This window comes from Sylvia atricapilla, chromosome 1 (genome assembly GCF_009819655.1).
Source record: "Sylvia atricapilla isolate bSylAtr1 chromosome 1, bSylAtr1.pri, whole genome shotgun sequence".
Taxonomy (NCBI): Eukaryota; Metazoa; Chordata; class Aves; order Passeriformes; family Sylviidae; genus Sylvia; species Sylvia atricapilla.
The window spans coordinates 48,684,250-48,710,547 of NC_089140.1; the positions used below are offsets into that span (position 1 = coordinate 48,684,250).

At 39.2% G+C, this 26,298-nt stretch overlaps 1 protein-coding gene across 1 annotated transcript in view; it reads right to left on the minus strand.

The window, feature by feature from the left end:
• Positions 1–24,124, minus strand: part of STAC (SH3 and cysteine rich domain) — a 69,888-nt gene extending 45,764 nt beyond the window's left edge. The window contains exons 1-2 of the mRNA XM_066322095.1: positions 23,693–24,124; positions 292–568 (exon numbers count right to left, since the gene is read on the minus strand). Of these exons, the coding sequence (XP_066178192.1) occupies positions 292–568; positions 23,693–23,809 (394 nt within the window). The 5' untranslated portion in view covers positions 23,810–24,124. The remainder of the gene's footprint in view (positions 1–291; positions 569–23,692) is intronic.
• Positions 24,125–26,298: the final 2,174 nt, after the last annotated feature.

Consider the following 26,298-nt stretch of genomic DNA (forward strand, 5'->3'; position numbering starts at 1 on the left):
AACTTGTGCTTGTTGCTCAGTATAACCTGCATGGCAGAAGAATTTGATTCCTACTGAATCCCTGACCTGTAACTTGTGATAACAGTATGTGTCTGCAAGGCAAGACATCTGTCAACAAATATAGAACTTGTGTTCTACAAGTTCTACAGCCTGTGGCAGATGTGACATAAATCCAGAGCCTCTCTGCATGTATGTTCTCAACGAGACATCTGGGCTCACAAAGTTAGAGAAAGGTCATCCTGCAAGTTCTAGCATGGACGCACAATGAAATTTAAATAAAAAGGTTTTTACCAACTATCATATGGTTGCAGACATCGCAGAAGGTTGGTTTTTTGAAGATGTGCTCCTGGAAGATGTGAGTCTTGTTGTTTTCTGGCAGCTGTTGGGCTCTGGTGGGCGAAGATGCCTGGCTCTCTGAGTTGGGGAGCTGCCCAGTGCTCGTGCTCACCTCAGGCATCAAATCTACTTGCAGTTTCACATCACTATTAGTCCTCTGGAAGACATTGTCTGCACTTTTACTCCGCAAGCTTTTCGTCTTGAAGGAGAGGGATCGTTTCAGTTTCTGCAGCTGCAACAAATAAACCAGATATAATTGGTATTTTTTCTTCTCTAAAGCAATGCAAGCATCCTGGTTTTGGGGTGTGTTGTTGCCAAGTCAATATAGTAGCCACTGCGAGATCTTGAACCACCAAAACAATAAAACTGACTTTAAAATTTCTGAGCAAAGATAACAGATCCCAATCAGAGAACAACCTACCCTACATACCTTTTCTGATGGACAATAAACTTGATAGTCATAATGAATGCTTGTTTTGGTCTTTATTTGTAGGTACAGCATCAGAGAAGTATTGCTGAAAGTTGTAAGCATCGGAGAATACACCCTTTGTATTCAAGCATGAGGGAACTTAGAGCGTTATTCATACTCTAAGAGTACTTAATCAGTCTGTAAAGGTATTACAGGATAGCTGTTAAATGGTGGTACATGGCAGGTGAATTCACTAAATATGTTTGATATACTTACATTTCTTGAATTTGGCAGAAACAAAAATTATATGCATTTTATATTACATATATTTTAGATTATATGCATTTGATCTGCTTTGACTAAGAAATTCTATTTTATTTATTTTTTAAAGGAGAGAAGCCTTAACAGCAGTAGGAGTGTAATTAGCTGGCCAACTGATAGTTAATGCATTAATTAATACTAGTTGACACACATTCACATATGTTTCTGTATGTTGTATTTTGTGTTGATTGTCTGAATATTAAGCACCACAATAAGGCATTACTAAATTAGAGTTGTTAACTCAAACTCTTTATATGTAAACTCTCTTGTGCCATATCAGCCATCCTCTCATTTTTCAACCTCTTCTCCAATTTTGGTACTGGACCAAAATGGTTAGAAAATTGACCACACAAATTTGTGGGTTTGTCAGTTCCAAAATCCCATAAGGAGAGGCCAGTTAAAAGGAAAGCCAGCTCTGAGTCTGCTTTGTGTTTGCCCTCTGTAAAGATCAATAATTCTGTATCACCTTTCACTCAGCATTATTCAAACCACTGCAAAATAATTCCAATCACCGCTGCTATTCTCTGGATGACTGTGATGCAACAATTGAAATTTTCCACACCACTCAGGCTGCCTGTGGTAACCAGCAGGAATGGTTTATATTAGAAACTGTTTATGTTAGAAGCAATGATTATTTTGAATCATAATTCACACTAATATAAAGGGAGGGAGTTTACATGCTTTCCCAAAAAAAGCATAGAACTGGTATGTCACACTGACTTAGTGGCCTCAGAGTACTTGCTCGCCTTAGATTCTGTTCCTGATCCATTAATTTTCTTTATGATGTGGCTGACAGCACAGTGTTGGAGTGGAGAGTCAAGACACTCTGGGGGAAAGCCTCTCTTCCACCTTCAGAAACAAGCAGCTTGTTCTTGGAGAGGGAGACACCAGCTCTCCATCCAATATTTCACAATAAAATCCCAAAGTCAAGTAAATGGACAAGGAGCTGCTGTTGGCTCCAGTTAACAGTTTGGGTTTGCCACATGGAAGCAAACTGCATTCTACTTCCTGAGCTGTTCCTCCAGAGTGACCATGGGAGTAGGGAGGAATTAGAGCCTGGGACCCATCCCACATGCACCTCTCTCACCTTCAACTCACTCTGGGTTCAGGGGAGAAAGGAAATACCTATTTGCAAGAAACTCTCAGTCTTGCAGGGAATGTGAAAATAAGCGCAATTAAGTAATTAAATACCAGCCATGAGGTAAATGCAGTTTATGGTTTCTGGTGCTTTTTCAGCTGAAGCCTAAGCTATAGACTGATTAAGCCTAAAACTCACTCTAAACTGCACCATCAGAATGTGAGATCTTCCCTCTTCCTCTTGGATGTTAAGTTACTGTCTCTTGAAAGCACTGAGGTTGCTCAGTTCTGAGATTACTTCATCTCCCTAGTGACAGCCAGGAACTCAACAATAATTCACCTCCTTGCTCCTGAAACGTTTCTCACTGAAGTCAGACCTAATTAGTGTAGCTAAACAGAGAGAATTACAACACCACAAGGTGACTGAAATGGCATCCATTATTGATTTGCCATCCATTCCTACAGTGCCACATGAAGCTAATTAAATTTCAAAATGCTGTTCCTGCCTGAGAAGGAAACCTAAGCTGTGCAAAACATTATTTGTTTTATCATGAAGCAACAGTCCTGCTACTTTGGACAATGTATACAGTACATTTAAGGAAGCTTTGCATTTACTATCCTCATTCCATTCTCCTCTGCACAGCCATTTACCAGTCGAGGGTTTTACCAGCAGCTTTTCTTCCCCCAAGCAGAAAAGTCAAGTTTTCTAAAGAACAGTCCAGCATTCAGGCTTTACCTGCCCAAACTTATAGATAAACACTAAAGAGCATGAAACTGTGTGTATTCTGTGCATTCCCTCCCAGAACGTTCAGAGGACACATATCCAAGAATGAGTTGAGAAAGTTACCTTCACATATTAGCAGGCATCTCTGCAGAAGCTGGTAGCCCTTTCTGAAATTCACTGAGAACTTTCCTGTGTTTGTGTGGTTAAATAATTCCCAGACAAGATGGACATCCTTGTCATTAACCAAACACAGGTTTCATGCCCATTTGCATTCAGACTGGAAGACACCTACATGTTTGGCTTGTGTTGCATACCTATAACAAGTGGAAGCCTGGGACTATTACATCCCAATTAGGTTATATGTGTAGAGAAGTGACTCTGAGAAAATGAAGAATCTAGCCAAAATTTAGCATTTTGCACAGCTAATTACACACTTTGGCTGCTTAAAAATACCTCTCAGATCAGCAGGTTTTATGTCCTTCTGTGTATGAGAGAGTATACAGGGCCAGAGAAGATTGGCAACAGATTTTAAGATCAGATCCAACTTTCCTTTCTCATATTAGGCTCATGAAAGAATTTGAAATAGGGCAATGGTATGTGATTGTTTACTTAGGAAAAGTTGGCCCAAGCAAGGGCAAGGGCTGATTGTTTTAGATATCATATAAACTATAAAACCATAAAAGCTTAAGTAATTATTAAACTGCAGTTGAGTAAACATCACTTCCCTTACTTAAATATCACCATCTCCTCATTTTGAAATTTACTGTGGTTTATGTCCATTCTTTTATTGCAAGATTTCAAATGTAATTAAACACAAGTATGCAATGTATGTCTGATTTTGGTCTGCTGCAAACTGAGTTAAACTCACTTGTGATGCTACAGCTGCTATAGCATTCACCTGAAGTGGGAATCAAATCTCTCTCTCTCTCAATAGAGAGGAATGTATGCAAATTTTATTATTTATACTTTATTTCTGCAGAGTGAATGAGTCCAAAGTTAAACCTTATGAAGAAACACTACAAAACTTTGGGGAAAAAGCTTTGCAGGTATGGTTGTTCTACATTCTATACTTCAGCTCTTCAGTGAAAAATCATGTTTTGAGACTGAAATAACCTCTAAACCAAGCACAAAAGGGCTTTAAGAAACGTATTTGAAATAAATCTCTAAGACTTTCACATTTTCTCCATTGTGAGCAATGTTGCAATTTAGCTTTCATTTAATAAATACAATATTTCCAAAAGCACAGGAGGTTTTCTAGACATGGTAGCATCATGAGACTTCACAATGTTGACACTTCAGAAATATGAGTCCTTGATACTAAAGCCAAGATGTTCATGTGGTTTGAAATTGAAGTAAGGGAAAAAACTTCGTTTTTAGTTAAAAGCTTTTTATGGGTCACACAGATTCTCAGTGAAGGCACATACTAACCCCACAGGCAAGGTAGAGATAAGTGCAATAGCTCAACCTCAGAGCTTGATTAACCTTTATTTTCTCTATCTTGCAGCACAATCTCAATTTTCCTCCAAGTCACTGAATGTTCAAGCTTCAAGGGATCAAGAAGCTCTGTTATCACCACTCCTCCATTCCTAATTCCCCTATACTACAACTCTTTAGCTGCTATAAGGACAAAGCAGGAGGCAGCAAAAGAATGGCTATTCAAATTCATTGCTACTGTTAGCTACATGCCACTGTTTTTCCTGTGGATGGGAATTGCACCTACCCTAACCAGGACTTTATTTGATGTAATTGTTGGAAGCACCCAATGCTTTTCTACAATTTTCATTTAAGAAGCTCCCATGAAAATCAGAAAGATGCAAGTGATTTGGGCTGTTGTATAATCCCTAGCTTTGCAATTACAAAGACATGTGTCTGCCCCACAGAGTACTTTATTCTGGCTCCTAAGCACTCCCTGATATCTAGGAACAATTTTCCCCCAGATTCTCCAGCTTGTCTGCATTAGCAGTCAGCAGGCCTCGGTGGAAGCAGACGGGAAGAATGAAGCAGGGGCTGTTGAACACCCAGCATGCACACATCAGGTTATTTCCCAACACCCTTGGTCTTGTTGCCTTCTGGCTCACTGCTAACCACCCCTGCCAGCAGCAGAGCCTCCGGTGCAGTGTGGGGCCAATGGGGAGATTGTTTTGTACACATTTTCACTCTTAACTATTTTCCAGGAGAAATGAATGAATGAGTCCCACTTATCAACCCTAATTCAATGACTGACCATATAACCAAGCCCTTATTTTCAGACATCAGCTGTTTGCTGTATTGTCATTGGACTAGCAATAAACAAAAAAATATTGCTTGTTGTTCTCTATCTCTTTCTTTACATTGGTGATAACAATACCATTAGATCCACTAGAAGTAATTCAGGGTATTAATGGGGTTGGAATGAGCCATCAAGCCAGTTTGAATCCCGCAAGCCTTATAAAATGTAGCTATTTCGTTTAGCATGCAGACTAAAAATGTTCTGTCAACAGATTTCACTCTGCTGTGAGATAAATATCCACCTTCTGTAAGGAACCATTTCCTCCTCCTTGCAGCTTCTTAGAGCAAATTTCCAAATTATTTGACTCTCACATTGTTATAAAAGAAGGACTTCAACACACATGGCTCAGACGATGTTGTGTAGATTTGCTAGAGAGAATGTCAGGTACAGCGACTATTACCAAAAGGGACTCAGACCAAAAACATTTCAAATAAGGGAGAGAACAAAGCCTTGATGAATGGCATCTCCTCTACTGAGTGCAGTCCATTTTCTGGGTCAAGGAACATTCAATTTGTATTAGCAACTCTCAGAACATACTTCAGTTGTTTACTTGCATTGTTGAAGGACTGGATGTTACCAGGGTGTAAGCTACCCTGGCAGCATTTCTGGGCTCCAGCTAGCTCTGCTGATCCTGAGCCAACAGGGAACCAGCTCAAATAGGAGTGCTTAATTTTTGTGAGCATGAAGGCTAATGATTTTCATCTAAAAACTGAGAGATACAAAAGCAAGTGATTTTTGAGGACAGACAAGAGTGAGTTTTTTACTGATTTTGAGTTGAAAATGCCCTGCCTTGGAACTTTAATGATAGAAAAAAAAAGATTATAACATGCCTAAAGGCAGTATGCAATTTCATAAACAATATGTGTATTTGCCTGCTGATGAGAGGAATATCATGTGTTATAACATTAACTAGATAAAAAGATATTTCTAATTCTTAAGGGCTTGTATTGTTTATTGGCATAGCACCCATGATAAAACTTGTAAGCAAAGCTGATTTCTTTTCTACCATCTTCTTTCTAAGTAATAAATAGTCCAAATACTCTGTTAGTACAATTAGCTAAACTGACTTCAATTGCAGATGATTTATACAGTCTGAGAAGCTGGCCCTATCGTGTAGATGTGTTTGCTCTAGCCAGCTCTTTTGGAAGCTGTATACTTTTAATCCACTACAGACAAAGAGGGAGTTATTTGATTCTGCATTATTGCGGAATCTGCTACGTATTATATTTGTGTATTTTCCCAAACAGATTGCATAGTTGTTGTTCAAACAAATATGGTTTTTTTGTGTTGAAAAAAGTAAATAATTTGAACTTTCTGCTTGAATATTGTACCAAAGTAATCAGAGGAGACATTTTCCACAATACCTACCAGTAATACTGTTAGTGATTCATTGTGTATCTTCAACTACTCTGTTTGTTCTCACAGCTCTGATAATTGTCCTCAGTTTCTGTCTTGTATAATTTTTTAGATCTACTCACTGATTCTCAGACCTATTTAGAATATAATCCTTTCTAGGTAGGGCTCTTTCTGTGATTTTGTTCCACACACAGAGTCCTAAACTACAATGAAATGCTCTGATTTACATGACAGAGTGTAGCAGCAAAAATCCTTGATAGAGCCTCGGGGTTGAAACTATGACATCTGAAGGGATGCCCAGGTGTCACTGCCCTCACAAATGTCTCTGTGGATCTCAAGTCCTCAGCCCTCTCCTGATGTACTACATCCTTGCCAGCTGTGTGCTTGCAACTCTAGAAAGCAGACCTCTGAATTATCAACCTACACATGTAGCCAAACAGGCAGTTTGTAGCAGAGCTGTTCATTCTCTATAACTCTGGTTTGGTTTAAACCAAACTAAAAACTCACCTGGTTCTCAAAAATTGCTCCTGCACTTGGTTTGAGCTTATCCTAGATTTTAATGTGTGTTGTCTCTTGACTCTGAAAGGAACCAGGACTGGCAAACGTGAGGGCAACGTGAAATAAAGTACATGAAGTTTTAAGACCTGAAAATATGAAAAGTCTCCCATGGGATTCAAATTCCTTTCTATATCTTCAAAATTCAGCATCACATATGACAGAATAAAGTGATGTAGTCCAGTGAGTGATAGATTTGAGGAAACACAATTTATTAAGTGTATCAATTGCCATCAAATCTCAGAGAAATACTTTTTTCTCTCTATTATGTTCAGAACTGTCTACTTAGTCCTAAGGCATAAAAAGGGTGGACTCTATTAGATTTTCTTCAATTGTGACTTGCCCTGAGCTCACATTAACTTCCCTGAAAATGATATTTTCACTGTAACTTCAAAAGACTTACAGTAATTTTAAAAGTTTAAGATAGTTTATAAAAAGAAGGAAACATATGCAAAATACATACTTGTATGAATGAAAATGAAGAGAAATGTAAGGCATTTTTAATCAAAAACTGAGTAAAATCCCCACTCTCAAATTTTATATCTAGCATAATTTTTGCTTCTGTGTTTTTGAACAGCTCTATTTTGATGTATTCCTTTGATTTCTTTTAACTAAGCTGTATTAGAAAGAGTAATCTAGAAAGAAAAGAGTGCACATTACATTATCTTCATGAGATCTAGTGTCTATCAGTATTTCTTCAAACTTCCTAAAAGGTTTGAGTCAAGTTTATTTTTTGTGGGGAAAACGCTTGTAATAACCCTCAACCATGGTTTGCATTCAGCCTGCTTCTAGCCGACAGTATTTCTCAAATTTTCAGTATTTCAAGATAACAAGTCACAATATCTATCAAAGAATCTGTACTGTAGCTTTCCGAAGTTTGTAATCAAATTGACAAAAATCAGATTAACAGTCCCAAAATAAGATCTAGTGAGTTCACCATGTTGAGCTCAATGATCATCAATTCTCCCTCTTTTGTCAACATGTGCATAAATCAAAATGCTTTGCAAATCAAACTAAAGAACCCTTCAGTCATTATCAAATATCAAGGTTGCAAAATATTTTGTCTCTTTGATCTCCCCTGCTGCCTCACCTAACAAAAGACAGGCTGCTTCTCTCAGGAGCAGAAGCAAAGACTGCAAATCCTGTAGCTATGTCCAGGATTCTATTCTCTCTGCTGCTAAATAACCATTCCCATGTGGGTGGCACCAGCTGCAGGACATTCTTTATAACTCAGGTTATGAAAGGTTCTGGTGCAGGCCTCTTTGTAACTCCTTTCTCCCTTTCAATGGAACTGCCTCCAATTTTTCCTCCTAAGACAAAAATGAAAGCTTGTGAAGAAAGCAAGAGATGATTAGGAATAGTCCTTCCATTTTTATTTAAATCAGGCTGTACTTTCAATTTCAAGAAAGCTAGGTGTTTACAACACCTTGTTTTGTACTTTGGGGTTTACCTCAGGCACCTGGTTGCTAAGCAGCCAGTCATCTCCATACTATGCCTCTATCAGGATGTTATCTCTTGCCTCTTGATGTAGAAGGCATTTGGACTGCGATCTCTGAGGTCCCTTCAGGGAATCTCATATTTTGTATCTGTTTTTGGATAGCTCTTTTCCATTTCAGCTTCACCAATTCCCCTTTGGTAACTCCTGATTCAGTCATTTATTAATCTTTGCTGTGGTGGATGTGGAACAATGAAATTTGGAGATTAAAAGGCTGGGTATCAGAGTGATGTAAATGCAGGCAGCCCTGCTGACGTGAAAGCAGCTACGCTGGTAACTACCTGCTGAGAGTCTTCCAGATTGATAATAACAGGACCTGGGTTTTGCTTCTTGTCCTTCTCCTGAATAATCTGGAGAAAATGTGATTGTGATTGTAAGATTAATCATCCTTGACTCTATCTCATGTCTGTACCTCTGTGAAATGTGCATTTCTCCTATTGATCTTATGCCTCTGTATGACACCCTTGGACCTCTAAAAAAATACCCCAAACACACCAGTGTTCTGCTATAAAGTGCTGGGCAATCTACAGCAATACTTTTCACGAATATGTTTTATCTTACTTCTGCGGCTCAAACCTTACGCTGTTAAAATTGCTTTGCAATGAAAACATATAAGTGCTGAGCTCTACAGCAACAGATTGTCACTGGGCCAAATCCTAAAGTCTTTGCTTACTGCTAACTCCCACTGACTTCAATGAGCACGTATCCTGAGTAAAGGCTCAGGGTTTGGATGAGTTATTGAAGAGTTTCTTTGTTGTTTATATGTTTTGAAATAAATATTTTTTAAAAAGTTTTATACTGTTCGTTAAAACGAAAGAATTTCTTCATGCAGCATGAAAAAACACCTGGCCACATTTGACAGTCTGTTACCTGGCTGACTTTATTGAACTTTTCAATTACCTCCTGTTTTTCTTAAACTGCACTTTTCTAAACTGTGCTGCTTCACAACCAAATATAGATAGATCCAGGTGACATTATGCTTCTGCTTTTTCTGTCTTTCCTAGACACTTGTATCAATTCATGCTTTATGTGAATATATTCTGTCCAGTTCCTGCTTAGCTACTGTGAGTTAACTTTGAGATGATATTACTCTGTTTTTCAGTCAAAGAAAGAGCTAGAACACAATGCCAGAATTTGGGTTTTGTATGGCCTATTGGCTTAAAAGAAGTCCCCAGGCTGATATTTTGTCTAACTTGATCCCACAGGTTTCCTCACTCCCTTCTTTGCTGCCTGTTCACAAATAGAGATTCAGATCCAAATTTTACAACTTGTTTCCACGTTTCCATATCAAACCTTTCTCAGTGAGAGGTGGTATAGGAACTTATGTCTTACAGAATATTAGCAGTGTTTGTTGGTTCCCTTCCAATTTTTTTTTCATGGTTCCCTTCCTCTCCTTGCACATATTTTTGCAATATAAAATTGCAAAAAAATCTAGCAGCAAATTTGCTGCCCTGTATCTTCCTTTTACCGCTGCTGAAGACTAATAGTGCCTCATCATGTGGAACACTGCTTCTTGCCAGCCACAAATGCCTTGGAGGCCAGTGCATTTGGCCACCCTGGCAGTGCTGGTTCAGACACCACAAGTCTAACAGGATCCCTACAGCCCTGATGCACATTCCTGCCCTGAAACCACTTTGGCATGAAGTCCTGGGTCTGGGGGTAGAGCTGATAGCACATGAGCAGCAAAGCTGGTTAATCCTCTGGGTTTCTCCACCTGGGTACCCACAGGGTACTTCATCTCGTATTTTCAGTTCTTATGTTCTACAGCAGCGACCATATACATAACAAATGCTGTGTCAACTAATTTTTTTTCTACCTTGATAACATTTTCCTTGTCATTTGTTCAGTGTCCAATTATCTTACTGTCCATCATGGCAATGGTATGTTTATTTTCAGATCCAGTCCAGATCGGGTACATTTTCCATTAAAGCTTTTCTCGAAGTGCAACTTACAGTGTACATTTATCCCTTTAAACAAATCTACTCTAGTAGCTCTTTAATTTTCAAAAAGCATTTCCAAAAATTTTTGGGAAAATTATGCTCATAGTACCAGTTTCCAGTGAATCTGTTACTGCTACAGAAAGTTTCCACTCTGTCTTTTGTCTTTTTGTTATGATTTTTTAATCATGCCCAGCAAACACTGCATTCACATTGTCCTACATAAAGAATAGGCCAATTCTCCACATGGAAAATCTGTTTAATTTGATGATGATATTGTCATACAGATGACACACTGTTACTTGACAATTTATGGAGACGTTTGAAGGGCCAAACACTGCTTCAAGAAGTTGACAATGTAAACACGTATATTTGAAGATATTAATTAGCAGGAGTTGTTAAGTATGAAATTTATGATCTATCTTTGACTCCTTTTGCCTCAGGCTGATCCATTTCTTTTATATTTTTTCCTAAACCTCCAAGCTGCTGAACATATCTTTAGCCAGCTACTGTTTCAAGATCAACCCTGCAAAACAAAACCACTTTATTTTTATCCTCACCAGCTGCACAATTTTCCTTCTCAAATTACCTCCATCAAACTTTCACGATTATAATGACTGAACTGTAAAAATGTGGTTTCATACTGAGATAGCTGGTTTTGTGTAAAAAGATAGTTACAACAGCACAGCATATGTAAAAAGGTAAAGAATTTAAGACTATAACACTTTCCAATGAACTACATTTTTTTTTCTGACTATTAAGACTGTTTTTTAAGTTCCTCAAAACTCTCTAAAGTTAAACTGTTTCTAATGAAATCCTCCACAGAAACATCTAATAATTGTAATAATGTGTCTGGAAAAAAAGATTGTAATACTGTCACAATGTTGTGTTCATCTAATAAATGAAGCTTCATAATTTTGGTGTTGCAAGAGAAAGGAGCTGTTGCCATTGACATAAGTTACCAATTATTCAATTTAATAAGAGTTACTGCTTTGTTCGGAAAGTCAGGGATCTTGAGCCAGTAAAACTGTGAAGCCTTGTCTGACAAAAATCATATCTGTGACTTCAAGAGGAACAGCATATTGCACGGGACTGCATGAGAGATTCAGGCAGGCAGGAAAGCAGGGACATAGAAGGAAGAAGAAAGGAAAGTCAAGTTAATAGAAAGAGAGCTTTAAAGAATGTGAATATGAATCCAATGAAAGAGGGGGGTTTTCCATGAAGAGCTTCCGTTTGTCTCATCTATTCTACTCTTAGAGTAGGTGCAATTCTTGAATTCTTGCTATTAGCTGAGTAACACTGACTTACAAGGCATGTGAAATATTACCACAGAAATACATTTACTGTCTACTGCTGAACTAGAGAGCAAGTGCAGTGCTAAATTCTGAGATTTATATCAATTTTCTCCCATCAGTTACTTTTTTTTTATATGCAGCAGAGGCTATTGTGTGGGACTGTACTGGAAGGATATTAACTCATGTAAAGGAGATTATTTTTTTCTAGAATTCAGCAGCCGGTAGTAAAGATAAAATGACATTACCTCTATTGCTACTTCAGGAATATTGTATTTATTACACTGTGTTCCCTACAATGCCATAAGAAAATAGGCTATAGCTATTTTATTCCCATTATAGCTATATATTCTCTTCTTGTTTAAAAAAGAACTGATGTTTTTTGACCAGACTGAGTGGCTACTTCTTATGGCCAGCATCTAGTCATAGTTGCATTCTCCTCTGAGGAAAATCACTCTCTTAAGATTTTTCATTTAAGGTTTGACTGTCAATTTTTTTGACTGTTATGAAATGGTTTTAATTTGTCCGCATTCTAGCAGGATTCAGGCAGGTCTATTATAGCTGTTGGAATCCATGTTAGCTTTGATAATCTCTAAGGGAGATGTCCAGGGCATTTTTCTTGGATGCCAGGCAGGTACTGCTAAAAAATCCAGTGCTGTTGAAGGGCAGAATTGCAATCTGAGGAAGTCTTTGGGAACCTAAGCTTCTGGGGGAGGCAGGAGCTCAAAAGACCTTCAGCAGCAGCATACTTGAAAAGGGCTCTTTTGAGTAACATTGGTCCTCAGCCACCTACCTTGAAAGGAAGGGGCAAGATGGGGAAACTAGGAAGAGAGCTTCATTTCTTCTCCATCAGAAATATTTTGTATTATCTCATTATTCAAGTTTTAAATTTGTTTCCTGTATAGACATACAGACATGATGAGGCTACATCAAGGGATAAATAGGTATCCACATGTGGGAATACACAAGTCTGAGAGTAAGACAGACTTAATTAGCATAACTAGTCTGGTGACTAGGATGCTGTAGCAAGGACAAACAGAACTTTGAGCTTATGAGAAGATGGGATTAAAACCTGCTTAAGGGAAAAGATTCAATCAACCCCCTATGAGAAAGATGTTGTAAAATGCATAAGCTGCTTGTATATCTTTTAACCTAATTATTTTAGTACAAATTATTAACCTCATGAAATGGTATATAAGACTTGAAAAACCTGAGTAAAATCGAATTCTGATCATGAATCAGTCTTCCTGTCTCTCCATCAATTGCCGATATCCACAAATGAGGAACGGGCCATGTAAAACCAGAAAGTGTGAGGAAATTAACAGCAACAAAAGGCATTCCTCTGTGAATAATGCAAGTACAGCTTGAGCATGGGTGAAAGGGAAAGTACAAACTGTGGGATTTGCTTTTTCTCCAAGCGTACTTATGGCATGAGTGTCAGCATCCACACAGTGTTTATGAAAAGTCCTTTTCCCTAACAGAAGAACCACCTTCCATCTTCTTAGCGGAAATCTCTAAACTTGGCTAAGTCTGGAAACACGGAAGTTTTTCCTGTAAAGACTCATTGTATCAGAGAGCCTGGTCATGGTTTAAAGCATTAGTGTGAGAATAGGAACAGAGAGGGAAGAAAAAAACATTGAAAGGCAGAGGTGAGTGGGCGAGGTAGCAAAAAAGTTAACTGTTTGCCTCAGTCTTTAATGGTCAGGAAGATGAAATCCATTTGTCATTATGACTAAGTACAGGAGGCAGATCTAACTGCTGTGAACCTGCCAAAGACTCCTGCATGCCCATACTTCGTGAACCTGGTACATGACTCATCTTGTGGCTACAGCTTAACAGCAGCACTTCACATTCTGAAGCCTGGACAGGCTCACACTTTTCTCTCTTTTTTTCGTAGATGCATAACTTTCCATTATAGGACTGTCCGGAAACAGCAGTTCTGCTTAGCAAAAATTTTCAAAGTTTGAATGATTTTGCTCCACGTTGGCATAAAAAAAAAATGCTTTTCAGAATGTCTTTGAGAGACCTGTGAGCAGGAGAGGGGAAAGTCAGACAGACTAGCCATGCAGGGGAACTGACAGCTGACCAGTCTTTATAGGCAAGGTTCATGACCTTGCTGCTACAGAATCTCAGTGGTGTTCATCTTACTTAAATTTGAGCTTTTAACTCAGCTGTAGCTGCCTACTCTGGTCAATGGAAAAAGATTTCTGGACAGAGAGGCTAATTTAGATCACACAAAGCAGGCTTTTCCTCTAAATCGCCTTTGATAAAACATTTTTGGTCTGTGTTCCATTTATAACATAGGGGGACTGAACTACTACTAACTTACCTGCCTATAGTTGGTCTCTAATTACAGGTGAGGCTGTACAATGTAACCTTGGATGCATTTTTTCCCCTTCTCTTTTGTCTGGAAATTTCACTTGCATTCAGGGAAAGCTCCTTAGCAGAAGTTTACATAATTAAGAACAAGAACAATTCCTCAAGACCAGATGTTTTGACATTGAAAAATAAGCAGTAAGTGTTTTTTTTTAAGCACTCAACGAGCCCTCATTTCACAGGAATGCTTGTTACCAGAAATATTTAGCAAATCATTACAAGTCACCTTATGTTTATTTGTAAATTATTCCTTATTAGATAATTTAAATTAAAAGAAGATGTGTGAACACATCAGAAATTATCTACTATCACTTATAAATAATATAAATAAGTACACTAGGAGATACAAAAAAAATTGTTTATGCCAGGTCTTGAGTTGACTGATACTAGCTGATAAGAGGAGGTGTATTTTAAAAATGAATATGAGCCTGAAACATCTTAACAACTGGATTCTCAGTTTAACAGCAGAGAAGTCAGGGACACTGACAAGTTTACCATGCTGAATGTTTTGTTTACTTGTGACCATAGAGATACCCTGTCCAAGGCCATTTCTCACTGTATGCACAAGGCAATAGAGGTTGGGTCAGGGCTTTTAGTCTCTCATTTCAGTCTCAAGATATTTTGATTTTGGGAACCACAGCATTTAAACTGGCAGGGAAAACACTGCTAAATCAGTGATGGATAGCACACCTATATAAGTGACACTTTAGAAGGCAACTTGTTTGCATCATGCCAGAAATCTGACCCTTGGCTGACAAAAGTGATGTCTCCTTTTCCTATGAATGAGCAATTGGTTTTTGTTTAAAAAGAAGTTGAATACTGAGGTAATGGCATTTGTCTGTAAGATCGTATTTAACATTATTTGCTATAACAATCTGTCAGGTTTACTTTGCCCTCTCACTGGTAGCTGTGCCTCCAAAGCATACATTTCTTTGTCTTACTGTGATGAATAAGTGAAAATAATATACTAAATGCAGACTTTAATAGCTCTGTGAATACCAGTTTATGGTATTTTGCTCCTTTTTTAGTTAAGCCCAGTCATCAGTTACTGTAGGTGAACCTCATTTTCCTTTTCTTTCCAGAATACTAGGCTGCTAAAATGATCCTTATTAATAAAGCAGTGCATGTGTGGCATTTTAATAAAGCTTTTAAATGGCACTCAGAGATGGAGCATATTATGTCTACAAAAAAGAAAAGCATTAAAATTGTTGCTGTTACTCACCTAAAGGTCTATAATTCCATATTGAACTTGTAGCCTCCTGTGGCTGGGAAATACCTCTGTCTCACAATAATTAATGCTATGGTACTTTTAACACCACTGCAGTTCTAAACACTTTCATTTGACAGTACTTAGCAAACTACTCACATCACTTAAAAACAGGTTAGCTAAGAAATGCTGACCTGCCAGGGAGAAAAATTCAATGAGCCTCTAGTACATTTATGTGAGACTACAGACATGAAACTCATTTCATTTTAATAAATAAGAAGATGGTCAAGGCATTTGTCACATTTAACTGCTGATGTCAGAGACACAAGATATCTGTGTCTCAGACATCCATTGTAAATATGTTTTACAGGGCTCCTGAGTTAAGTTCCCTGACAAGGAGCATTTACTCTCTCAATTGGTCTACTGAATCAAAGGGAGTTTCCTCCAACAGAGGCATATGTCGAAGGAAAACAAAGTCAAGTTATTTCAGTCACTCACACATAGATTTCTTGTTTTCACAGCTGTTCCTCTTTGTTAATGAACATGCAAAGTTTGCTTATGCTTCAGCACTTTCCTGGGAAGTGCCCATTTAACACTGAATGACTGCTTGCCTATGGAACTGAAGTTGTGCAGGACTGAGTACTGTGTTAAGAATATTCAACTCACGCTCCCATTTGAAAGCCTAGTTCCCTGCCTGAAAAATATGCATATAAATTTATCAAATATGCAGTGTTATACCCATCAGGAGTATGCAGCAATGGCTCCTAGGCAATAGGTGAAATGCTTGTCATACAAAAAATTAGAGTTTTCTATCAAGTGGTTATGATTACCTGCATTCAAATTAAATAAAGTGCATAGGAAAAATGAACCTCTAAGCCATATTTTAGATTTCAAAAATCCAAAATTAATGTGCTCCATTACCCTGAAGAAATGCCAGGCCTTCAGCACTCTCAGATACCTAGAGGTATATTTTAGCCTGCATCACTCTTTTGGAGTGTGACACACAACGACCTGAACTAGTAACTGCAGGAAGGTATGAATGCCTCAGCAGCGGTCTGGAAAGCAGCAGAGCTGTCTTGAATATGCTTGGACACGTAAGAGATATATAATTTCATCAAAGGTAGTAGTGAAGATAATTAAAAAGATTTTGTGAATGTGTGCTCTCGGAAAACTGCATGAAAATAGCTACCTCACAAAGGAAATTTGGACCAAGAAAAGAGTCTACAAAGAAGGTGGAGAGGGGAACAAGAGAAAAAGTAAAAAAAAATGGTGTCAGAATAAAACTGGGCTTTTCAAGTACAGTTCCTTAAGTCAAAGGATATTAATTGTCAAGGAAAGCTGAGTGAGTCCTTTGGAAATGTATTTTAGGAAATGTCAATGGACAGAATTGGGCTAGAGAAAGAAAAAGAAGAAAAAGGCTGTGGTACAGTAAGGGCAGGATAAAAGGCTGGTTTGGACATTCAGGAAACACTTCAGCTTACCTTCTTCCCAGAACCATGATCCTGGGGAGAAACAACACGATTAATAGGAAAGAGATTACAGAAATTTATGGCACAACACTAAAAAGCAGTTTAATGTGCATGTTGATGTGAAAGGCAGAAAAGAAACTAGTTAAACTCTGTTATAAAATTTTGCTTTGAAGGTCTAGAAACAAGTTTCCTTAACAAGCTTTATCAAGACAGAAATGATGTAAAGTGAAATGGAGGTGTCTGTTGAGAGGCAGAAAATGTTATCCCAGCAAATACAGATTTGTGGATTGGACCTCAACAGAATCTGTCAAAACCAAAGCAAAATGAAACAATAAAAAAAGATAGAAAAGAGGTTGAAGGCTGGTCATTGGTGGAGTTCTTTAAAGAACAGCTCTGACATAGTCTTAGCATCAATATTGCTCTCTCTACTGTTATCACGGCATTTTTTGCAAAGATTATGCGTGCCGTAAGGCCATTTCCCTCTGGCATTCCTGAGGAATAGATTTAATGCAGACAGCTCTGTGTGCAGCTGCAGATTGAGCTCTGGGTGGCAGGACCCAGGCAAGACCATGAACTGCTGACCCTTTGCACAACAAAGGTTATGGGGACCTGTGGCATAGCCTGGTGACCAGACACTCAGAGACACAGCAGGAGCCGAGGGCTCCAGACTTTCCCAGCTTACCTGTAAAGGGGTAAACTCCCAGGGTTTCCTTTGTTTGGGGTCCCTCCTTGGAGACAACCACCTCAAGCTGTTATTGTGCTATTGTAGCATGATAAAATTGTTTTAAGGATCAAAACAGCTGAGAATGTGCTGTGGGAAATCTGGGGTCAAGTGCATAAGGAAACCTGGTGTGACTGTGTGAGTGTGGGATGTGAAGCTGGGAAGGGGCCTTGGTCCCACTTGGATGGTCCGAGAGTGATCGTGCCAGAGTGGCTCTTGGATGGTCAGACAGGGAAGTTTCTTTAACATGAGGTAGGAGGAATTGTCTCATATAGGGAGGCCAGGACCTTGAGAGATGGAGTCATGGAAATGAGATGAAGTTCAGCCCTGGAAATGCACGTCTATGCCTGAGACCTGATTCAGACCCACTGCAGATGAGGACAGACAAATGTATCTTCCCCTGGATTTTTGGAAACTCCAGAAAAGTAGAATGGACACCTCTGGCTCATCAAGGGGTGACTAGGCAACACAAACATCAGAAACAAGGTTTCTGGGAGTTGAAGATACTGTACAAGCTCTCATTGAGAATACCATGCATAAACTCAGTCACTCTTTTTCAAGAAAGATTATTCAATATTGAAATGAGGGCACTGCTCTGAACCCAGAATGAGATGAAGAATAGATAGTTTATTTTATGTCAGCCCAGATTATGTAGTATAAAAAATAAAAGGCTGGTAAGAGATGTGAAAGTCTATTAAGTGATGGAAACCTGCACCAAGAATGGAAAGGAGATGTTTAAGCTAAAGTAATATTATTAAAATTACAATGCCACACAAGCTGGCAAAAAATACATGTATACTGGAATTAGAAGAGGATGAAGCATGGAGGACATCCCTTAGCCATTACTAGACCACACAGGTGTTGGCAGAGTTTTTTAAAACTAGTGGTAAAAGCTGAATTCAACAGAATTACTTTATGAAGAAGAATAGAGTTTAAGAGACTTAGACAGTGGACTGAACTATCTTCCAGCTGTATAAACAACTTGTTTTCTTTCCAAACTCCAAATTTGCACTATTAAAAAAAAAATCATTATTTTTTTACCACACCAGATTTCAGTAGAGTAATTTTTACTTGTTGAAAGGTAATAGATGTCTTCTCCATTTTGGCATCACTGAAAGTGGGGATAGAAGATAATGAACTGATCATATTTCTCTTATCCCTTAGATATCTCAAAGTGCCTAGAAACTTATCTGACAAATACATCAAAGTAAAAACAATGCCAGAGAATTTTAATCAGAACAAGAGTAAAAAAGAAAAGTCAAAATAAATGTAAACACAAGACTGAATCTGCTGAGGAGACATCGGCAGTTTAGAGTATTACTTTCCTGCTTTAATGAAACTTTCCTTTCCATAATTTGTTGCAAAACACATAAAAATATTTAACCTAATTTCTTTCCCTTAGTCTTACCTTCACAGCATGTACTCACCATTTTACACAGAGACATGGAAGTAACACTGAGAAGGAAAACTGTTCTTTCTTCCACTTTCACGGGATTCCTTTGAAGACTACAGCAGTAGTTTACATGCCGGATATTTATCACTGGTGCAGAGGGTGAAAAACTAACTGCACACCATAGTCCCTGCCTTTTAAAATATTGATGAGTAACCATCTATGGAGCCTCATAAAGTATTAACCCTTTAAGTGGGGAAGATCTCTGTTTAACAGCATAGCACAAGTTTTGTGCTATTTAAATACCACACAATCCTAAGAGTTTCAAGCTGTTTATGTTAGTTCAATATCCAGTATCAATATCCAGTAACTCCTGGTTTTGAAACCTCAAGGAAGCAATACTGCTCTATTAATGCATCAGGACACGTATGTAAGTTTGTGATAGATGTGGGGATGTTTATGAATGAAGTCTACATCTTGAACTTCAATGCCTAATCCTTTTATTTGCTTCCTAATTTTTTCAACTTCCATTTTATGTACTGCTTATGAGGTTAGCTCATGCAGGAACAACTGTCGCATCTCCTGAATTGCCATACCTGAATTTGAAGGTAATGGTCTACATTTCCCTGAATATTGTCCACTAGGTAGACAGTGTGTGAAAGTGTCAGGCTGAGACAGACTGTTGTTTTTTTTTTTTTTTTTAATGCATAGTCCAGATACTATATTTATTTGGAAACCTAATTTATCCTTTTTTCTTCAATTTTTAGCTGTTCGAATTACCTAGCTGACCTGAGTGTAAGCAATTTCTTTGACCCATGACTTTGTGGTTCACAGGAAAATTTTGAATCCTTCCAAAGATGTGTGATTACAGTACAACACAATTATAGCTGTATTTTATCAAATAAAGTTGATTGAAATGGGAAAACTGTGGGGGAAAAATGGTCTTCACAGAAATCCACCCATCTTTTCAAATAAGTAACTTTTACATGACAGATTACCTGCAATGGCAGGGGCAGAACTTGATACTCCTTCTGAAGTATATGAGAAAGTGTGAAAGACTTTTAACATTGACATGGAACTGTATTTAATAGCTTGGAGATTAGCAGTGCTAATCCACCCTAGTGGCACTAGCTCAATCATTGTAGATGCTCAGGTGTCCCTTAAAACTTAAAAGTGCTAAGGAGAATTTTCAAAGATAACACTGCTGTCTAGAAATACCCCAGACATTGCTCACAGAAGAGTGATAACAACTTGATTCATGCCTAAAGAAATGAGCAGATGGGTTCTTTCCTCTTCATATACAAACGTCAGTGAAATAAAACAAGAATAGAGTTTACAGAATTATGTGCCAGCTATGCCAAAACATAAAGAAATCATGCCATGTGTAGGATTCCTTTCTTTGAACACATATTCATTCAAATTTTAGTTTTCTTTACTAAATTCCAAGGTACATTTAGATATGAGATCAGAAATATGATCTCTGCTGCCGCTAGATTTCTGCTTATGTTTGCTAAGTTAGTGATTCAACAAGTGTGCAGTGTGTCTTTAATTGCTGCTACCCAAAATAAATTTTCCCTCAGTATTAATTAACTAATGACTTCCTCCCTTGCTGAGTTGTAAATTTACAAAAGACTTTGGCAAACCAGTGATTTGCCTTTGTGGAAACCAGCTGTAAATGTCCCAAACAGGTGGGAGCCATAACTAGAAACACAGTAATGTGATAAATCTAGCAAATGCCTGTACTTGTGTGGTACCCTCCTGAAGTCATTTTCCTGGTAAACTTTAAAGTATACACGCAAGTCATACTGAGGTGCGAAGTAGATGTTTTCAAGGGCAAATAAATTAGTTTAATAAATCATTAGTTTTGCAAGATTCTTGGCCACTCAGATTCTAGGCTTTTTTAGCCCGTAACAGTACATATAGCACCACAGGATGGCTCTTTCAATAGCCAGAGTGTGCTCACCTGCAACTATGTTTCTAATCCATAGGAAAAGGTGGTGGGAGGCTTTACCATGTAAAGAGTTAGCTGCTTTCCTGCAACAGAGATGTGTGACTAACACATGAGAGTCATCCTTCCAAATCTCAGCTACTTGGTAGCAGCCTGAAATTCTGTCTCTCAATGCCATTCAGAAGTTGCAGTACCTGCACCCTGTCATCTTCTAAGAACTGTCTGGGGGGTGCAAGATAAAACTCACTTCTCTACTTTAATATGACAAGGGATTATGTGCCACCAATGTTGACAATCATATTGGACTGGAAGGAAGCTTGCAGCTATTAGTTCTACGTTATTTTTTCAAAATTGCTCTTCTGCTGAAGTATTTTCAAAGGTATTTTGAAGGCTGCAATTATCGATGTTGATCCTGTTCGTATATTTGGAGTCATAATAAGTGGATTTTTGCCAGAGAAAAAAATTATCAAGTTTGGAGTGTTTTGACACAGAAAAAATTGTTGTGGGCTAATTAGATACTGCACAAACTGTTCTGCAGTAAATGCAGCAGACATGAACTTTTTAACCTGGGCACCAGAGAGTTCCTGAAGAAAGCTTAGTTTTCTGTAAATGACAGGATAGTTCCTTCAGCATGGTACACCACAGGATAAAAAACACTGACCTATGCTTCTGTCAGACTCGAGGTTTTGAAGTACATCAGTTATCTTAGAAAATATAGAAAATCCCAAGCATATACAGTATCTTTATGAAATCATAGATTTTCTCCATCCTCCTGTTTCCTTGGACCAAAAAAAGAAAGCTTATTACCCCAGTGATCAGAAGGTTCTTTTGACTTTATCTATTGAAATGACAGTACATCATGCTATCTGATCATATTTGCAGCTTTAAAATGTGAATACACAGATTATTTGTTTACTAAGAATATCTCTATCCAAGTAATGGCATCAACTGCATGGTCAGAGCTTTTGCCTTTTCCAGTGTATTGCTTCAAATGCTCAAAAGACTGAAAAAAATTGATGAGGACAATATTTGATTCTAAACTAGTTTGCAGCCTATTTTTTCTCTGGCCAGATGTGCTTAATTCCTGCTGTCATCCTTGGAAGCACATGGGTGCACAAATAGTGAGAAGGAACCCTCTGTGCAGCTCTTCACTTTCTCTGAGTTTTGGATCCATGCCAGTCTGTTTTTGGAACAGCATTCCCTGACCAAGTGGGAAAGTCGCTCTAGCACCATTGTTATCAAGTGGCACATGGAGCTCCTTAACCAGCCTGGCACAGGGTGAGGATCACAACTGGGATCACGGGGAACACACAGCCCATCAGGCCCTGTGCACAGCCCAGAACACTTGAGCAGCTGGTGCTGGCAGTGCAGTGAAGGCTGCAGTTACTTTTGGGACCTCACTAGGGGCAAAGCTTCCCACTGCCCATATAACAGTCCAGTAACGCCAGAGAAATGGACTCAGCGGGGTGGGATTTAGGTACTATATCCTTTTAGATAGAGCCTGGGCTTATACCAATGATCCATTTGCTTTTCATTTGCTGTGAACCAGGGAGACTCCAAAAGAGCTAAATGTGTATAGTGAATATTGTATGCTATTGTTACTGGAAAAGCTCTTTTCTTTCCAAGAGATTGTATTACACAGGGAATACCTCAGCTCTTCTCCTTGGAGTATAGCTTCCAAATAAATATATAAAATAAGCTCAAAGCCTGCATCAAAACTCTACCCACACAGACAGATAATTTGAACTCAGTCTCCAGAAAGTGGAGAGCTAAAACTGCAGAATAATGTAGCAGTCTTTTCATATTACACCCAGGCAGCCGCTGCCTTTTAACTCAGGCCAGCACAGACCTTGCCTGCTAAGCAGCTGTTTTGCCCACACAGTACCTCCTGAGGCTTTACCCACCTGTAAGCTCCTAGTGACAAGAACCTCCCTATTTTTCCATGTTTGCACAGCATCCCTATGAAGTTCACAGAAAGATTTGTCAGGTGCTATCATGGTATCAATCATAAGTAACAGAGGATCAGTAAAAGCATATATTCCAAGTCAGTTTCAAGGAACTTTGATTATGTAAGGGTACTACTTTACGTTTTACCTCTCTGTCTTCCGAGTAACATCCTTGCAGTCAGAAAAACTTTTCACATGCAAGTCAATTTAAAATTCAGAAGCCATGCTATTTGAGCTGAAAGTTAATTTTCAGTAAGGTAAATTGAACCACATTGAAAAACTTACAAATAGAAAAAAAAAGCTGTGAAAAAAAAAATCCTTTCTTGTGCAGTGTACATAAGGTTCATTGTGATAAAACTGTGACTTATCTCCTGTTTTAACAGACTCATTAAACAGTGAAAGTTCAATGATGAGTCTGCCAGAGAGGTAAACTCAGGTGAAATACCCCAAGCCTCCAGACAAAATTATTTTCTCTGAACCTTTGAGAAAAATCAATTTTTCCAACAAAAACCCTTTAAATGAACTGATACTTGGTGTGAAAATAGCTAACAGAGTCCATCGACAGTGACCCCCTCCCTGAGCCCCATCACTACCCCAGGATGTTACTGTGATAAGGAGCAGAAAACACAGGCAAAAATCCACAAACCCAGACGACTGAGAAGGCAGGTATTTTCCCAGCTCAGACTCCTGAGGTGAGAGGGAGAATTCAGAAGCAGGAGTGTCGGAGCAGGCACCGCAGTCAGAGGTGGCTCATAGCACTCTGCCGCTGGTCCTGGCACAGGGCTCCAAATGAAAATCAAAGCAATACATCTCTTTTCAAAACAAAGAAAGACGGGGAAAAAAATAATCTCATTCTCTGAGTACCTTTGATTCCTGGCTGGTAGTTGATGCTGGAGAGGGGGGCTGCTCTGTGCTCTCCACTTCATTCTCTTTCTCCACACTATCCACGCTGACTTCAGTCGTGCTGCTCGGAGGAATCATTTTACCTCTAAAATACTGCTACTGTCAGGAAAAAAGCTACAGATGGTTCTCGCTTTTTTTCATTTAATGTCTTCTTTAATCTTTGCTCTTCTAGAGCAAATGAACTCCGACCGCTTGGTTTCACTATATTTGCTAGACTAGAATTCTCTGGATTTCCTTTTTTTTTCCCCCCTTCTCCTCCTCCTTCCCCTCCTTCCTCCCTCCCCTTTCCTATGCAATTGTGCTGCGAGGGAGTAAGTTATCGATGGTTCTGTAGGTCAGTTGTGTGCCTGCTTTTCCCCGATACTCCTCCCCTCCACATGAAGCCTGGAGGTGTGGAGCAGCATCGTGACCGTCAGCCCCACAATCAGAGGGAGTGAGCTGGAGCAGCAAGCCCAAGCCACGCACACAGACACACGCACACAGACACACAGACACACACACACACAGAGCACTGGAGGGAGGAGTTGTATTTCTAAGGCTGTGAATAGCTCTGGAGGAACATGTGCTGTCATAGTAGTGAAAGAAAGTAACGTGTGCATGCACATGCACACACACACACACACACACACACACACAGAGAGAGAGACAGAGGCAGGCAGGGTATATGAGGTTTGGAAGCATTTCACCTTTTAACAGACTGGAGAAGACAGAGTTAAAGAGTACCCTTATATTCTTTCATGTCTTTTACTGAAGAAAAAGAAGCCCAGAATAAAAGGCTCTAGAAAAAGAGGAGAAAAATGACTCTTTTCCCTTGTTCCAGAGAAGATTGTTTAAAATCCTAGCTACTCAGTGTCTCTAAGGCTCCCACCTTGCCCACAACCCAAACTTGATAGCAAATGACAGGACAGAGTCAGGGGTGAGTTACCTATGGATACGCGTGTTCCTTGCTCCCTTCCCAGACAGGGAAGCCCAGCTCTGAGCCATGCACACGCAATCTGGGTCATCTAGAGCTCCCACTATCACGGCCATACTATACCTGTAGGTTGTCATAGTGATCACACTCCATCAGGCAGCAGCAGAGCAGAGGCAGCCATTGGGAAGATCCTGCTGGCTTCCCCCTGTGCCGTCATTTCTGAGGATGCAGCACCGAAAGTCACGCTTGGGTCTGCAGTACTACTGGCAGAAGGTCAGCATGACTTTGCTGTCAGGCTCAGATTGCTTTATCTTGCTTGAGGTTTTACCTCTGATTTAAATCTGCTGCAAAGGTGCCTGTCAGCTCTCTTCCCTGCTGAATTAAGGTCTGTATTGTGAAAGGCTGAATGGATGTGCTTCCCATCAGATACGCTTTGCTGAGAGAGAGCCACTCCATATGGCTGGTGGAGATGACTCCTTCATTTAAAGAAAACGGAAAAAAAGCAACCCAAATATGTTTCTGATAGCAATACTTAAATCCTGGAAAGTGAGAAGAAAAAAAAAATAGTTTTTTCATGGATCTATACAGGTGTTTGGAGGTGATTTGATGGAGTCTAAGTCAGAGATGATCTTTAATACCTGGTAGCTCTGGGAGAGGAAACCGGATTCCTCTTTGGCCCCATCTCTTAGAAACACAACTGCTACTTGGAGCTGCCTTGCTGGCCTCCTTCACCTCAAATAATCAGTGTGTGAAAGTGAAAGCAAGTTTACAAGATAGTAGGGGTTGTGCAGATGAAAGCCAGAGTAGAAATTGCCCTGCAGCCTCTGTATTCTTAATAACTATGCAGAAGCCAGAAAAAAAAAAAAATCAGCTTCTCTTTGAATCCTCAGTGAATCTTCAGGGCTAGAACTTAGATGGGGAAAAGATCTTTATGTTTTTGAAACAGAGCATATGAGATACCAAAATCCTTAGCAGACAATAAAGATGAAACGCTGCAATGCTATTTGTACAGCTACTTCAGTGCAAAAGAATGTCTTAAGGATCTGCCAGTCGAACCCATTATTTGGCCTGTAGTCATTAACACAATTACAGGGATCAAAACGAGAACACTGTTTGCTCTTGAGGCAGTGGCAGTGACAACTGAGATTGAAGCAAAGAAATACAGAGCTCAGAGGGGCAGATTTGGGAGGTAAGTAGAAGAATTTATTTCCAAGCACTTACTTTCTAAAATGCAGCAGTGTCTTAGGACATTCCCTTCAGTGCTGGAGGAATTCTCCAGGTGCAAAGGTAATTTCTTCACCCAGCAAGTAAGATCTGGGCTTTCTTGTAAAATCATCCTCTTAGCAATGAGCAGTGGCTCATCAGACCCACAGTTTGGAGAATTAGGGCAACTCTGGGCAATGGAGATCTTTGCAGGGCAACAGCAGTTGGATGCTCCAGCTCTAGCAGTAGCAACCTTCCCAGATGGTCCAGCCTAGAAAAGCCAAGCCATGGCCTGTGCTTGGGGTCTGCTCCCTGCAAGGACTGCTCTGTGAGCCCAGCAACCTGACAAGTGAGAATCATAAAACTAAATTCCGTCTGGTTCCCCACAAGTGTTGTGATCTGGTCTTTCCTTTTATGATGCTCAAAAATGTGAACTTGCATGTTACCTTTG